This window comes from Bemisia tabaci, chromosome 7 (assembly GCF_918797505.1).
Source record: "Bemisia tabaci chromosome 7, PGI_BMITA_v3".
Classification (NCBI taxonomy): domain Eukaryota; kingdom Metazoa; phylum Arthropoda; class Insecta; order Hemiptera; family Aleyrodidae; genus Bemisia; species Bemisia tabaci.
Window position 1 is genome coordinate 1048396 of NC_092799.1, and position 13041 is coordinate 1061436.

Consider the following 13041-nt stretch of genomic DNA (forward strand, 5'->3'; position numbering starts at 1 on the left):
CGAAGTTAAAAAAAAAAATGCAACCTAAGAAATTATCACGTGTATCACATGGCGTCACAATCGATATAATTTTTTTTTGCTTTTCTATTCAACAGGTTCAGGAGTTCAACTGGGACTCGAAGCTGAGAGGGCTGATTCTGAGCTCCTTCTTCTACGGTTACCTATGTACACAGATGCTGGGTGGGTGTCTGAGCCGGCGCTTCGGGGGCGCGCGGATCTACGGGGTTGGAGTGGCGGTTACCGCCCTCCTCACCCTCATCACGCCGCCCTTGACCAGACTCAACGTCAATTTCCTCATCGCCCTCAGGATTCTCGAAGGGGTCTTTGAGGTAATTTCAAGCTGCACCCTCCTAAATTGTTCAACATTGGCCATCATGGTTTAAATTCTAAATATCGAAGGGGGTACCCCGGGTTGGCCCTGTGGTCAGCGCGTCTGACTGTGGGTCAATACATTCGTGCTAAGGAAAGATGCCGTATGAACATTCGAGAGTTGCCAAATATCTTCCGATGAAAAGCTTACTTCTGAGGAAAGTTCCAACAATTTCTTCTTGAAATTTTCAGGAGCTTTAGGTGAAATTGCGAACAAAATTATTTGAAAAATTAGATGGAAAATTTCCATAAGTTTACCAAGGAATTCGGATTTTATCGAAGGAATTTTGGCAAAGCCTAAAGGTTCATACGGCGTTTTTTCTTAGCACGGCAGAATACTGCCATGCAACGCAAAAACGCCGTAAACGCCATTTTAATTTTTTTGGAAACGATGTATCATAGCAGAAAAACTCGTGTACCTTAAGACAATGTTTTTACATAATTATTTTGCAAGTACTATCAAGAACTTAGCCTTAAAATTTGAGGTGCATGGGTAAAATAGTTTTTACTTTATAAAGTGTTAAGTTCCAAAAAACGCGGGAGAATCTTGATGGATTTAGGGCGTTCTTGCTTAGCACGGTTATAGGACATTTCGTCAACGATTTTTTGTCCGCGCATCTGTTTTTTCCAGTAATTTACGTCCACGCGTTTTTTCGGCACGGGAGTTCTGGACCACGGCCAGTTGAGACCCAAAGTTAATTGGCCCACATGTAAATACAAACGACAATTGCTCACGACGTTTTTGGATGAAAATATATAATGTCTTGGAAGAATGAGGGTTTGCTTGTTTTTTTGTTTTGTCTGTTTGGTCCAACGGAGAATAATATGTATATAGTTGAGAGTTTTGGTAAAAATGGGGGAGCGTCAATTCCATGAGACAAAATTCACTAAAACTCTCTACACCTCTTTGGTGTAACAGGACTTAATAATCTTTCAAGAAATTCCCACCTTGTTATACCGGAACCGGATAAACCTCTATATTTGCCTCAGCTGAAGGCTCTTAGATTTTTCCTGTGTACGATAAGTATCTTGATTTATTTTGCGCGGAAAAATCTGTACTTTTAAAGGATGCCTGTCATTCTTAGTACGTTCAATTTCGTATAATACTGTGCAACACCTCTGTTGTGAAATAGTTGCTTCAGGCGCCGTCGCACGACGGGCGGGCGGCCAGCGAGAAACGCGCATTGGCGCCTACAAACCTAAGTGGATACTTCAAGCATTGTGCAATGCGAGAAGTATCCACTTAGGTTTGTAGGCGGCAGTGAGCCTCTCGCGCTGGCAGCACGCCGCTCCGCTCTGTTCGGCTTTAATATTGATACTCGCATAGTCAGCGTTTTTTAACTCATGATTTTAAAATTTTTGCACACTCTGCATTGATTATTCTCATTTAAATTGATGGGAAAGAAATATGTATCCATTTATCAAAGGAAAATAATGATATAATGCGTGTTTTTTAAATATTGGTGGTACCGTGTCAATTTAATGATTTCCAAAGCACTTTAATTTTTTCTTTTACATTTTGTGCTTTCATTGTGCTGCAGCGAGGTGTGCGCGCAGCGAAACGCTCAAAATTGGACCTATTTGACTCCAAAAGATCGAAGTAGAAATGGGTTACATCAAAAACAAAACTTTAAATGGGTTTTTCTCAAAACGCGGTTTCCAGTTATTAGTCCAGGCGCCTGGTAAGTCTACCTGGAATTTTGGGTACACAGCGATTTTTTTGGCTCACTTTATGTTTTTTGGGTCGCTGAATCCGAATCTGAAGTTTCCTACCGCATATCTAGTGAGCATTTTCCGCAATTTTGAAAAAATAGCCGAAAAAGGCCGTTTTTGCGGTTTTTTTTATATAGCGGCTAAGTATGAGGAAAAGTCCCAAATTTAGCTAATGTTTTGAATAACTGACAAAATTTGGAAGAAAATTGTATATGAATATGCTAGGTCTGCTCAAAAATTGAGGAACCTCGGATCTCGGAACTTTGGAACGCTTCGGAACTTGGCTGACCGCGGCGAGCCGGATCGCGCGTTGGCGGGTGCGCCGCGAAAACGTGAATGGGCGCGATGTTCAAGATCTTCCTTAATTTTTAAGCAAACCTAGCATATGTACACACCATTTTCTTCCAAATTATGTCAGTTATTCAAAACATTAGCTAAATTCGGGACTTTTCCTCATGCTTAGCCGCTATATAAAAAAACCCGCAAAAAAGGCCTTTTTAGGCCATTTTTTCAAAATTGCGGTAAATGCTCACCAGATACGTGGTAGAAAACTTCAGATTCGGATTCAGCGACCCAAAAAACATACGGTAAGCCAAAAAAAATCGCTGTGTACCCAAAATTCTGGTTAGCCTCATTTTTAGCTACCAGGCGCCTGGACTGTATAGGCTGTTCTTGGTGCGGTGTCCTCAATTGAAATAGCCTCCATACACGCTGGGTTTGTCAATTTCCTTTGACATTTTTGCAGTGGTGAATGCATACCTGAAGTGCGCTCCAGCTAGAATTGTATTTAGGAAATGGGTGGTTTTTCAACGAGGATTAAAAATAAAAAAGTGGTACGGAATATAACAAAAGAATATGAACTATGCAAAACGATAATCCGGGTATCGGAACTTGGCTGTTTTGAAAACGCCTTCAAATGCGGCGTGATACCTCACGCATTCCGGAGAGATCAAATAGTTGTATCATTGCGCCTTAGAAATGCGACGGCAGACGGCAGATTACAATTGAAATAGCCTTCATACACGCTAGTCTTGCTTTGACATTTTATTAGTCGTGAATGTATAGCTAAAATGCGCTCCAGCCAGAAGTATATGCAGCAAAGGAGTAGTTTTCATACTAGGATTGAAAACAAACAAATGGTAGGAAAAAAAAACATACTAATAAGAACTTTGCAAAACGATAATCCGGGTATCGGAACTTGGCTCTTTTGAAAACGCCTTCAAATGCGGCGTGATACCTCGCGCGTTCCGGAGGGTTCAAATAGTTGTATCATTGCGCCTTAGAAATGTGACGGCAGATTACAATTGAAATATCCTCCATACACGCTGGGTTTGTCAATTTCCTTTGACATTTTTGCAGTGGTGAATGCATACCTGAAGTGCGCTCCAGCTAGAAGTGTATTCAGCAAATGAGTAGTTTTTATAGGAGGATTGAAAACAAACAAATGGTAGGAAATAAAACATAATAATAAGAACTTTGCAAAACGATAATCCGGGTATCGGAACTTGGCTCTTTTGAAAACGCCTTCAAATACGGCGTGATACCTCACGCATTCCGGAGAGTTCAAATAGTTGTATCATTGAGCCGCAAGAATGTGACGAAAGATTACAATTGAGGACACCGCACCAAGAACAGCCTATAGGCGTATATGTCGTTATTACGTCCATCTGCTTTTCGGGTTCTCCGTACCCTGGACCATGCTGTGGTAGCGATAGAATATGGATAGGTAACGGTTAGAGGTCGAAAAACCTTTTTTTTTTCCGAGTTAAGTCAGGACTCTGGATCGATGGGTGCAAGTTCGACCTATAAACGGGCCTATAAGGTGCCAATTACCCCTTCCTTTACTCACTATCGATATTCTTTCATTTTCCGTAAATCATGCGTGATTAAAATGATTTATACTTCATATTGCCACCAAAATGACTGTTGGGCGTAATAATGGCCTAAAAACTGCTTTTTTAAATTAAATATATGAGAGTATAAACCCAAAATGTATTGCAAAATCTACCCGGCATCCTTCAATAGAAGGGTTAGGTCACCCAAAAACACCAAAACAGGGTACCTGCATAGAAAAGTCTGCGCAGTACATCAAAAACAAAACTTTAAATGCGTTTTTCTCAAAACGCGGTTTCCAGTTATAGGCTGTTCTTGGTGCGGTGTCCTCAATTGGTTCATGAATCATAGCTTTTTCTCAGTGTGATAAATCCGAGTTTTTCCCAGTTTTTATCGGTGCTAAACACCAAGATTAAAGGTTCCTCCTTATTTAATTTGTGAATCTCGATCGTCTTCTGCTCTGTGTCGTATCCAGGGAGTGACGTTTCCATGCATTCATGCCGTCTGGTCCGAATGGGCGCCGCCGATGGAGAGGACCCAACTCGCGTCCATCGCCTTCTCCGGTTGCTTCGTCGGCATGGTCGTCGCCTACCCCATCTGCGGCTTCTTTGCCGATGTCTTCGGCTGGGCAGCCGACTTCTACGTTACAGGTAACCATTCCATCCTACACCCCAACAACACACTCCAGCTCCATCCTCCGATCTCTATATCCATGGCTATCATTCTACAAAGTTTTCGCTCCAGTGGGCTCATTGTTAAAATTGGCCGTATTTCTATCAAACAGAGCTATGTGCAGGTGGAAAAGATGGGGTGTACTCGTTAGTGCTCGGGTCATAAAAATGAATGGGAAATATAAAGCGCCAGTGACGAAGCCCACGCTTCCTCGTTAACTCATGAGCTCCTGCCACAACGCTCTAGGCACATGCTGACGGCTCATGAGTCCCGAATTTAGTTGGCTCACAGTTCCGTTTGCTGAATTGGAGAAGCGGGATTTCACGTTCTGTCAAACAGAACTGTGTGCACAGTGTATGAGCCCTGGGCATGTATCTGGAGCCTTGTGGACAGGGCTCATGAGTTAACGAGGAAGCGCGGGGAGCGCGGTGGCGGCTCCGCCACTAATTCCCATTCATTCTCATAGCCCGAGCACTAACGGGCAAACCCCATCTCTTCCACCTGCACATAGTTCTGTTTCATAGAGATACGTCCAATTGATGGATGCGAACACTGAAACAAAAGTTACGGCCGATATAGACACACCGTCCGTTTCGGGATCAGAGGCCGAAAGTTCCGGGTGCTGGGGCCGTAGCTTCAACTGCTCAGGGTGCTCCGACCGAAAATGTCGGCCTCTGAGCTCGAAACGCAGACGGTATGTCTCTATAGCTCGTAAGTACGGCTCCCACAGCCGGGGTTTTTTTCCAGTGAAGTCTTTGAAAAAGAGGACAAGAGTGAAAGCGGGTGGTTGCAATGAACAAAGGGGGAAAATGATAGACTATTTAATGGTAGACTATTTAATGGCAATCCACAAGAAACCCGATAAGTTGATCCAAAGTTTCTCCTCTTTCGTCTTTAACAACCACCCGTTTCAACCATTGGGATCCCTCCATTTTCCCGTTTTCTTCTTTGGCTTTTAATTTTAGTGATCAGCACGCAGGTGACCAAAATTTTCAGTGATGAGATTCAAACCTCGGTGCATTTATTACAGTACCCAAAGATTCTGTTCACCAACCAAGAGCCGTAACCTTTGCCGAATACTTTCGATTCGATTTCCATGCCCTGATTTTTAAAATTTATGTCAGCACGACAAGCATCGAAAATTGATAAATTATACGGAATAGGGTCATGTCTGGTCTTACGTTGCCGACCCAAATAAAGTTGCAGAAATCAGAGACTTGCAGAGAATTTGGGGTTTCCACAAGGATCCAAATTTTTTATTGAAAATCAACATGAGAGCCTATCCCTCACACACCCGAAAAATCTGCCTGGCCGTCTCCAAAAAGTTTGAGAAATTTTGCGAAGTAGTGTCTGACATTTTTTGAACCATGCAATGTACATTTCAATCAATTCTTGGGTATGAGAGCAGCTCAAAACTACCACTAAGAGGTCTCCATTCTTTAAATTGTCCCAAGAAGCCCTTATTAATATGCGTTCGGCAGAATGTCTTTCTGTGACGCCTTGACTCCTCTTGATGACGTACCCTCTGTGTTCCCTCCTCCCCTCAAAAACATTTTTTTTTTTTGGTTCCACTCATAAGTAGAACTTAATATTTTTTGTCATGGACATTATTTTTCGCCCTCATAGCAGCATGCAGCTCATAGTTTTATTTGATGAATTTTAGGTCTCCTTGCCTTAGTTTGGTCCGTGATATGGCTGTGGGTTGTGAGGGACCGCCCAGAAGATGATCCTCATATATCAAGCAAGGAGTTGAGATACATAAAAGATTCTCTCTGTGGTTTCTCGACGGATAAGGAGGTAACAAAACATTTTAGAAATTTATTTCATCCCGCAATGTTTAAGTTTTGAATGTTTGAATGATTTTATCGGAACATTGAGGGAAAATAAATCATTTTTAGTTTGCTAATGTATGACTTAATCAATCTGTCAAGGAAGTTTGGTCGCAGCATTTACTCCGATAATAAAATGACATTGCATCCACGCTACTTGGCAGCATTCAATCGAGTGTCAAAGCAACGTAACGCTGGGAGCTTAAAGAGAATTTAAAGGGGAAAACAGAAAATTTTTCAACTGATCAGCTACTGCCATATCTGATGATTTGTACAAAATTTATCTTGTCCTTCCCTATGATTCCCCCTCATTTTCTTTATTTTACTATAATTATTTTATGGCTAATCTTTCCCTCTTCCTGGTGGTTTCCTTTGAACAACATTAGATACCATACCCATAACCCCTACACAAATCTTAAAAGCACCTGAAGATGTGGTAAACCAACCCAGAGATCATCAGAAAAAAATGAAAAGAAGTTATTGAGGAAAACAAGGTAAATTTAACCCCTCAGTGAAAAGTACCCCGATCAAATTAATGTACTGAAGGCCAATTCATTTCTCCAGTTTTTGCATATTGGTAAACGATCTTAAACTTCATAAAACTAAAGAAATCTTCTTAGAGAATGAAAGATTGCCATTTACTCGTCAATAAGTGTCACTTGTGTTATTTTACCACCTTGTTACGTACAGTTCAGGCCACGTTTCCTAGTGTTTTTTTCTCGCTTGTCATTGAGACCCATGACTATTTCTTCTCCTAATGTGTGCTTTACATCCTATACCATGTGATTTTACCATGTATATCATATTTTGGCTATAGATACCAGTGCCGTGGAGAAGTATATCTACATCCATGCCAGTTTGGTCCATTGCCGTCGCTCAGTTTTGTGCAGATTGGGGTAATTTTACGTTGCTGACACAACTTCCATCCTTCATGCGAGGTATGTTTCAAAATCATTGAGCCTTTTGTTTGGTGTTGTATTCTTGTTATAATTATTATAAATAATTATCAGGATTCGTTTTCTTCGGTATCAAAATATATGTTCTACCAGCACCAGACCATACTGCGAGAGAAACAGTGGTAGTCTTTTGCATAACTTGCCTTTATAAATGATTCGATGATTTCAATGAGTGAAATATTGAAGATAAGCGCGGAATCCTAAAAATTAGTAAAAATATGAATTAAATGGAGATGGGTGCGCCTTCGTTTTAATGTCATGCAATTTGAGTTACTCGGGATTCTGCGACGTGCGACTCAAAAGCTCTCGCATCTACCCGCCATGACTAGAGAGCGAGCCCACTAATCTAGTCAGTTTTTAGTGCACTTTAGAAAGTTTAAAAGCTTATTAAGAATTATATTTTGAGGATTGTAGCATTTTCAAAAATCTTTGAGATAAATTACTTGGTCAGAAGCCTGATTCATTTATGCGACTTTCCAGAAAAGAAAATGATAAAATTGTGTCACGCTTCTGGTGAGTATCTAATTACTTGAGACATTTTTAAAATTTCTGAGTTTCCATTAACAAGCATCCGTGATATTTCTTTCAGACACGTTGAGTTTCAACCTAGCTGAAACAGGGTTCATATCAGCGTTACCATATGTGGCAATGGCTCTCATGACACAAATATCTGGTTTCCTCAATGATTGGGTGCGGGCCACACACCTATCTACAACGCAGGTAATTTTTTGGTTAAAACAAAGTTCAGCTTCACTAGTGGATAAAATGAAAATAAATCTGCAACGTAAAGATTTTGAATAGTTTCTACGGCATACAGGCAGGTTTTTACAAATTTTTGTTTCTTGTTGAAATAAATGAATTAATTATGTTAATGTTGTACTGAGATACGGAGATACGCATTTTTCTACTTTACATATCTGTGTAAACGATACATACATGAAGTTTGATATTGAAGATTGTTTGCACATTGAGATATGTGTATGTACATGTGTATCGTATTATATGTGTATCGTGTTATGTATAAACTAAAAATTCACAGTGTTCTACCCACATCCAGACATATGTTCATTATATACTTGTGTTATTTTTCATTGTAGACGAGGAAGTTGTTCAACTGCTCAGCTTTTACCTGCCAAGCAATCTGCATGTTTGCCATATCGTACACGAACACTCCCACAGGAATTATCTTCTGCCTGATCATGTCTTGCGGTCTTGGAGCCTTCGCGTGTTCTGCATTCGGGTAGGTACTCCGAAAATTCATCAATTCGGAAATGCGAGTACAAATGACTTTTACAAGAGATTTTCATTGGAACACATAAAATACCTTTGAAAAAACGAAGTTCGAGTGCCTATAATTGTTCTTATTGATTTATTTATTTTATTTTATTTTTTCACACACTGTTTCACATTGTTTTTCTTCCAAAAGTAGCGAGTTTTACATTTTCGACCTAATGTAACATTTATGTAGGTAACCTTTTGTTAAGAGTTACATTGGCAACATTCGAATGTAGAGTAAACTTAGCAACATTTGAACGTTTAAAAAAACCATTCGTTACCTATGTCTTCAAATTCTTAATCTTATTGAATTTCACAGGGCTAAGTTAGAACCTTCGTCCGAGAAGAACATGTGACAGTTTCTAGCTCCCTCAATCAGTGTGATGATTTCAATACATTTTGACTATAGTTCCTAGTGATATAATGCCATCTTTCGATGCTGTGAACATTATATAGTGCGGCCCAAAATGATTGTAATAAACTTACAAAGGCTCATATGTGAACAATTACATGAGGCGTGAGATTTTTTGAGATGCAGGAATTTCGAGGCCATAGAAAAAGGCATTAATATATACAAAATTTTATATAACTTACTTCGCGCGGTAGCTAATGAAAAAGGAGACATTAACCGTTCAAGAGGTACAAGCTTGCTAGAAGAAACTCGATCGAAGGACCCATAGGTTAAGAACTCTCGCGCTCTAAGAATAAAATCTGAACCAAAATGTCCGGTTTTTTTTTCTTAATTTCAACATAAGACTTAATTTTTAAGAATGTTCTCCTTTTGAAGTATTCGATTGTTTTTAAACATGTTTCCTAACTGATCTCGGTGTCTTGACTTCACAGTGTCAATGCCTTGGACATCGCCCCGCAGTACGCTAGTTTATTAATGGGTTTCACCAACACATTCAGCTGCCTACCAGGAATGATCAGTCCCATTCTAGCAGGATACTTAGTTCAGCACAAGGTATGTTCAAGGCTCACCATTTTGCGGGAGAGTTAAGCTATACTTTTTATATATGTAAAGTCGCTTTACAACGCACTCTTGCGTTCTACGACACCCAAACGCCACATATCGACGGTGAAACTACCAAACCACGTATCTCGATTTGCGACGTCGCAGACTTCCTGTCATACTTTATCTTTTAAATGAAAAACTACTTAACATCCAGTCTTGAAAATTTCTGTGATTTTTCCTCTTTGTGCGGAAAAAATTCCGTGAAAATTTCAAGGAATGATATTGATTTGGTCTACTTCAAAAAAATAAAATGTGAGCGTAGATTTTTAAACACCGCAAACGAGATACGTGGTTTGGAAGTTTCACCGTCGATATGCCTGTCCTCCCAGAGGTTATCGGGCAACTGACACCGCAACATCTCTTCGTGAACGCCCTGCCGCCAACCCTTTACGTGACGTCCCCGTCGCCTCTTCCCAGGTGGTACCCAATCCAAAACTTGTTTGGGTAACCTCTCCTCCGACATTCTTTGCACATGTCCATACCAGCATAACTGCCTGGACATGACGTCGTGCACGATATCTTTCTCAACCTTCATCACCTGGCGAATTCTCTCATTACGGACACGGTCCCGTCTCGAAATGCCGGCAGATCGCCGCCAAAAATCCATTTCAGTTGCCCTCAACATTTCTTGCGTTCTTTTCGTCAAAGGCCACACTTCACTACCATAGAGCACGATACTTTTAACGATGGCGTCATATATCCGGTGCTTGTTTGCCTTTGAGATGCTCTGATCCCAGAGCACCCCGTTCAGTATCGCGATGGCTCTCCTGCCCTGGATGATCCTGTCCTTAATTGCTATACTTTGTAACTTATATATAAAGTTTACAGGAGGGTTACTCGTTCCTGGAAAGCTCTTAAAATTGTGAGTGATTACCGTGTCTATGTGAATGTATGGGATATTTTTTTCTTAAAGTTTCCCAGCGAAGTATGGCTTTCAGCCAAACATTTCCAGGGAAGTTGCTTCTTAGATCAAATTTTCTGGTCGGATTTTTTTTTTTTTTTTTTTTTTTTTTTTTTTTTTTTTTTTTTTTTTGAGACACCCGGTCTTCGATGATTCCGACGGAATTCTTGTTACGGCATCCATAAGTCATCATATCGGAACAACGGGAACTCTATAGCTATTCCTGAAAGAAACACAATCAGGAAATCACTAACAGGATTTTTATACCCGCCTCACTTTGTCACCGATCATCAGCCGATGAGGAGTCTCATACATATAAATTGGATTACATTTTGCAATAAGAAACCAATGTCTCTGACTCCTTCATAAAAGCGCCTTTCAAAGTGAGCCAGAAATAGTGGTTCCGGTTTGCAAAATGTGGTCCAGACAACATATGGTTTCAAATTTCTGTAGATTTTTTTCAGAAGAAGAAAATCAGAGACTTCTGCGAAATATGACACTCCTTAAATTCCACTAAATAAACTGCAACGTCAGGTATTGGAATCTATAAATTTCCTCACCATTCAAACGAATTATCCCTGCACCGAAATTGTACTTTATTTTGTAAAGAAGGATCGTAATTTTTCCTCTCTTTGTTTTTGGTTATTGAAACAGGAGGCGGCTGAGTGGAAATCAGTATTCCTGATCACCAGCGGTGTGTACGTCTTCGGGGCTGTTTTTTACGGAATATTTGCAGACGGGAATATTCAGTCATGGGCCAGGGACGATTCGAAGCCAGAAAAAAGTATACCTCAACCGAAGGACACAGAGAAACAGCAACCTGATCTGGGTGACGTCACTAAGTGCACCGTCAACCTGCCTTCGTCATTCGAGAACTCTGCCTGTACCGTTCAGGAGTGAGAAACGAAACATGGATTGAAGGGTCATGTGCATGAAATTGTTAGTGCCACTCATTATTTAGAGAAAGAAAGGTCTTGAGTCGACATATTACAGGGAGTTTTATGGCCTGTAAAAGACTGGAAACTGGCGAATCAAGATAAAAATTGAGTTTCGCCACTGTTTTAATAGATAATCCCGGTTATAATGATATCGAAAATAATCAAAAATCAATATTTTGATTTTTTTTTACAAAAATATCATGCAACGTGTTCATGCATCGGGCTTTTCAACTACCCAACAGTGTTAAAATGTATCACTAGATCTGCAAAACTGTGCTTTATATTCTGCTTGAAAATTTGTTTGAACCAGCAGTGCGAAGTTCAGTTGAATATTGGGTCTAGCATGAAAAACGCTCTCTAAATCTTCGTAAGAACGAGGTTTGTTTACTTCGGATTCATACATGCAACGGAGGATAATATCAGGTGAGCTTTTCTGAGAATAATCAAAGCCCCGAAAAAGAAAAAAAAACCAAGTCTACTCCTTGAGAATTACGCTGTTTTGAATCCAATGCTTTACAATTGGCATCTTCACTGATGTATAAGATTTTGTTATCAAATGTCAATGATGATTCAAAATTATCACAACTTTCTCTTCTATGAAAAGAAACTATCAAATCGATTTTCGATGCTTCTAAGATAAACTTCCTATCCTCTGGATCCTTCTTAAATATGGCAGGCGCCTTGTTAGTTGCAACGAAGAGGATAGTGATTCGTGTATTCGTAGGAATTACAAGATTGTAAGTAACTTTTGAGTATAGAGATATTTAGTAATTCGTGTCAGAATTGCCTTGAAATAAGAACTTCTCTCCTTTTTTATCTCCATGTCATCTTAATATGATCGCCATCTACGGATGGTGTTCTGTTGGTATTGTGATGTACCTGTTTTTAATGCATTTTGTAATTATAGAAAAACGAGTGACTTAGTTTGCAACGTCGCGAAATTAATGGGACAGTGCATTTTTTAGAAGTTAAAACTTAACAAAATTTGATAAATAATCAACTCTTGATTCGAGTGTTTACCACCTTGCAATGCGTATATTTAATCCAAAAATATGTCGCGAAAATGTCGGTTATACTGGTTGGCATAGGCTAACCAACCATGTTGAATTATTTATCGTCCTTTGAATTCCACACGATTTTTTTTTTTCATTTTTTTATGATATGTACTGATTTTCTACGTCCGATGTAAGTGATCCAATTGAATTAATTTTAAAAGAGAGAAACCAAGTCACGTTAAGTCCGAAAGAGATAAATATACATATAGTATATTAAGGTTCCTTGTTCTACAACAATAAAGATAAAAAGTGATCTTTGAGTCCATATCATGAATTTTAAAAATCATTCGTCGGATTTGAGATCTTAACAAGGAACTCTAATGTACTCGTTGAGCTTCTCTCTGATGATGTACTTTCCTTGAAAATGTGATGCGGTTTTTCTTCGTTAAATTTAATCCAATTTTCTCATCTAAAATTCCCAATTTTTTACTCTTAAGATGCTTACTCAATATGTAAATACACAATCATTATTTGTAATTTTTTAA

At 39.5% G+C, this 13041-nt stretch overlaps 1 protein-coding gene across 1 annotated transcript in view; it reads left to right on the top strand.

The window, feature by feature from the left end:
* The window catches only part of LOC109036749 (sialin), a 22283-nt gene extending 9242 nt beyond the window's left edge, over positions 1-13041 (top strand). The window contains exons 3-10 of the mRNA XM_019051111.2: positions 96-329; positions 4391-4565; positions 6251-6384; positions 7234-7354; positions 7962-8092; positions 8470-8612; positions 9491-9611; positions 11218-13041. Of these exons, the coding sequence (XP_018906656.2) occupies positions 96-329; positions 4391-4565; positions 6251-6384; positions 7234-7354; positions 7962-8092; positions 8470-8612; positions 9491-9611; positions 11218-11463 (1305 nt within the window). The 3' untranslated portion in view covers positions 11464-13041. The remainder of the gene's footprint in view (positions 1-95; positions 330-4390; positions 4566-6250; positions 6385-7233; positions 7355-7961; positions 8093-8469; positions 8613-9490; positions 9612-11217) is intronic.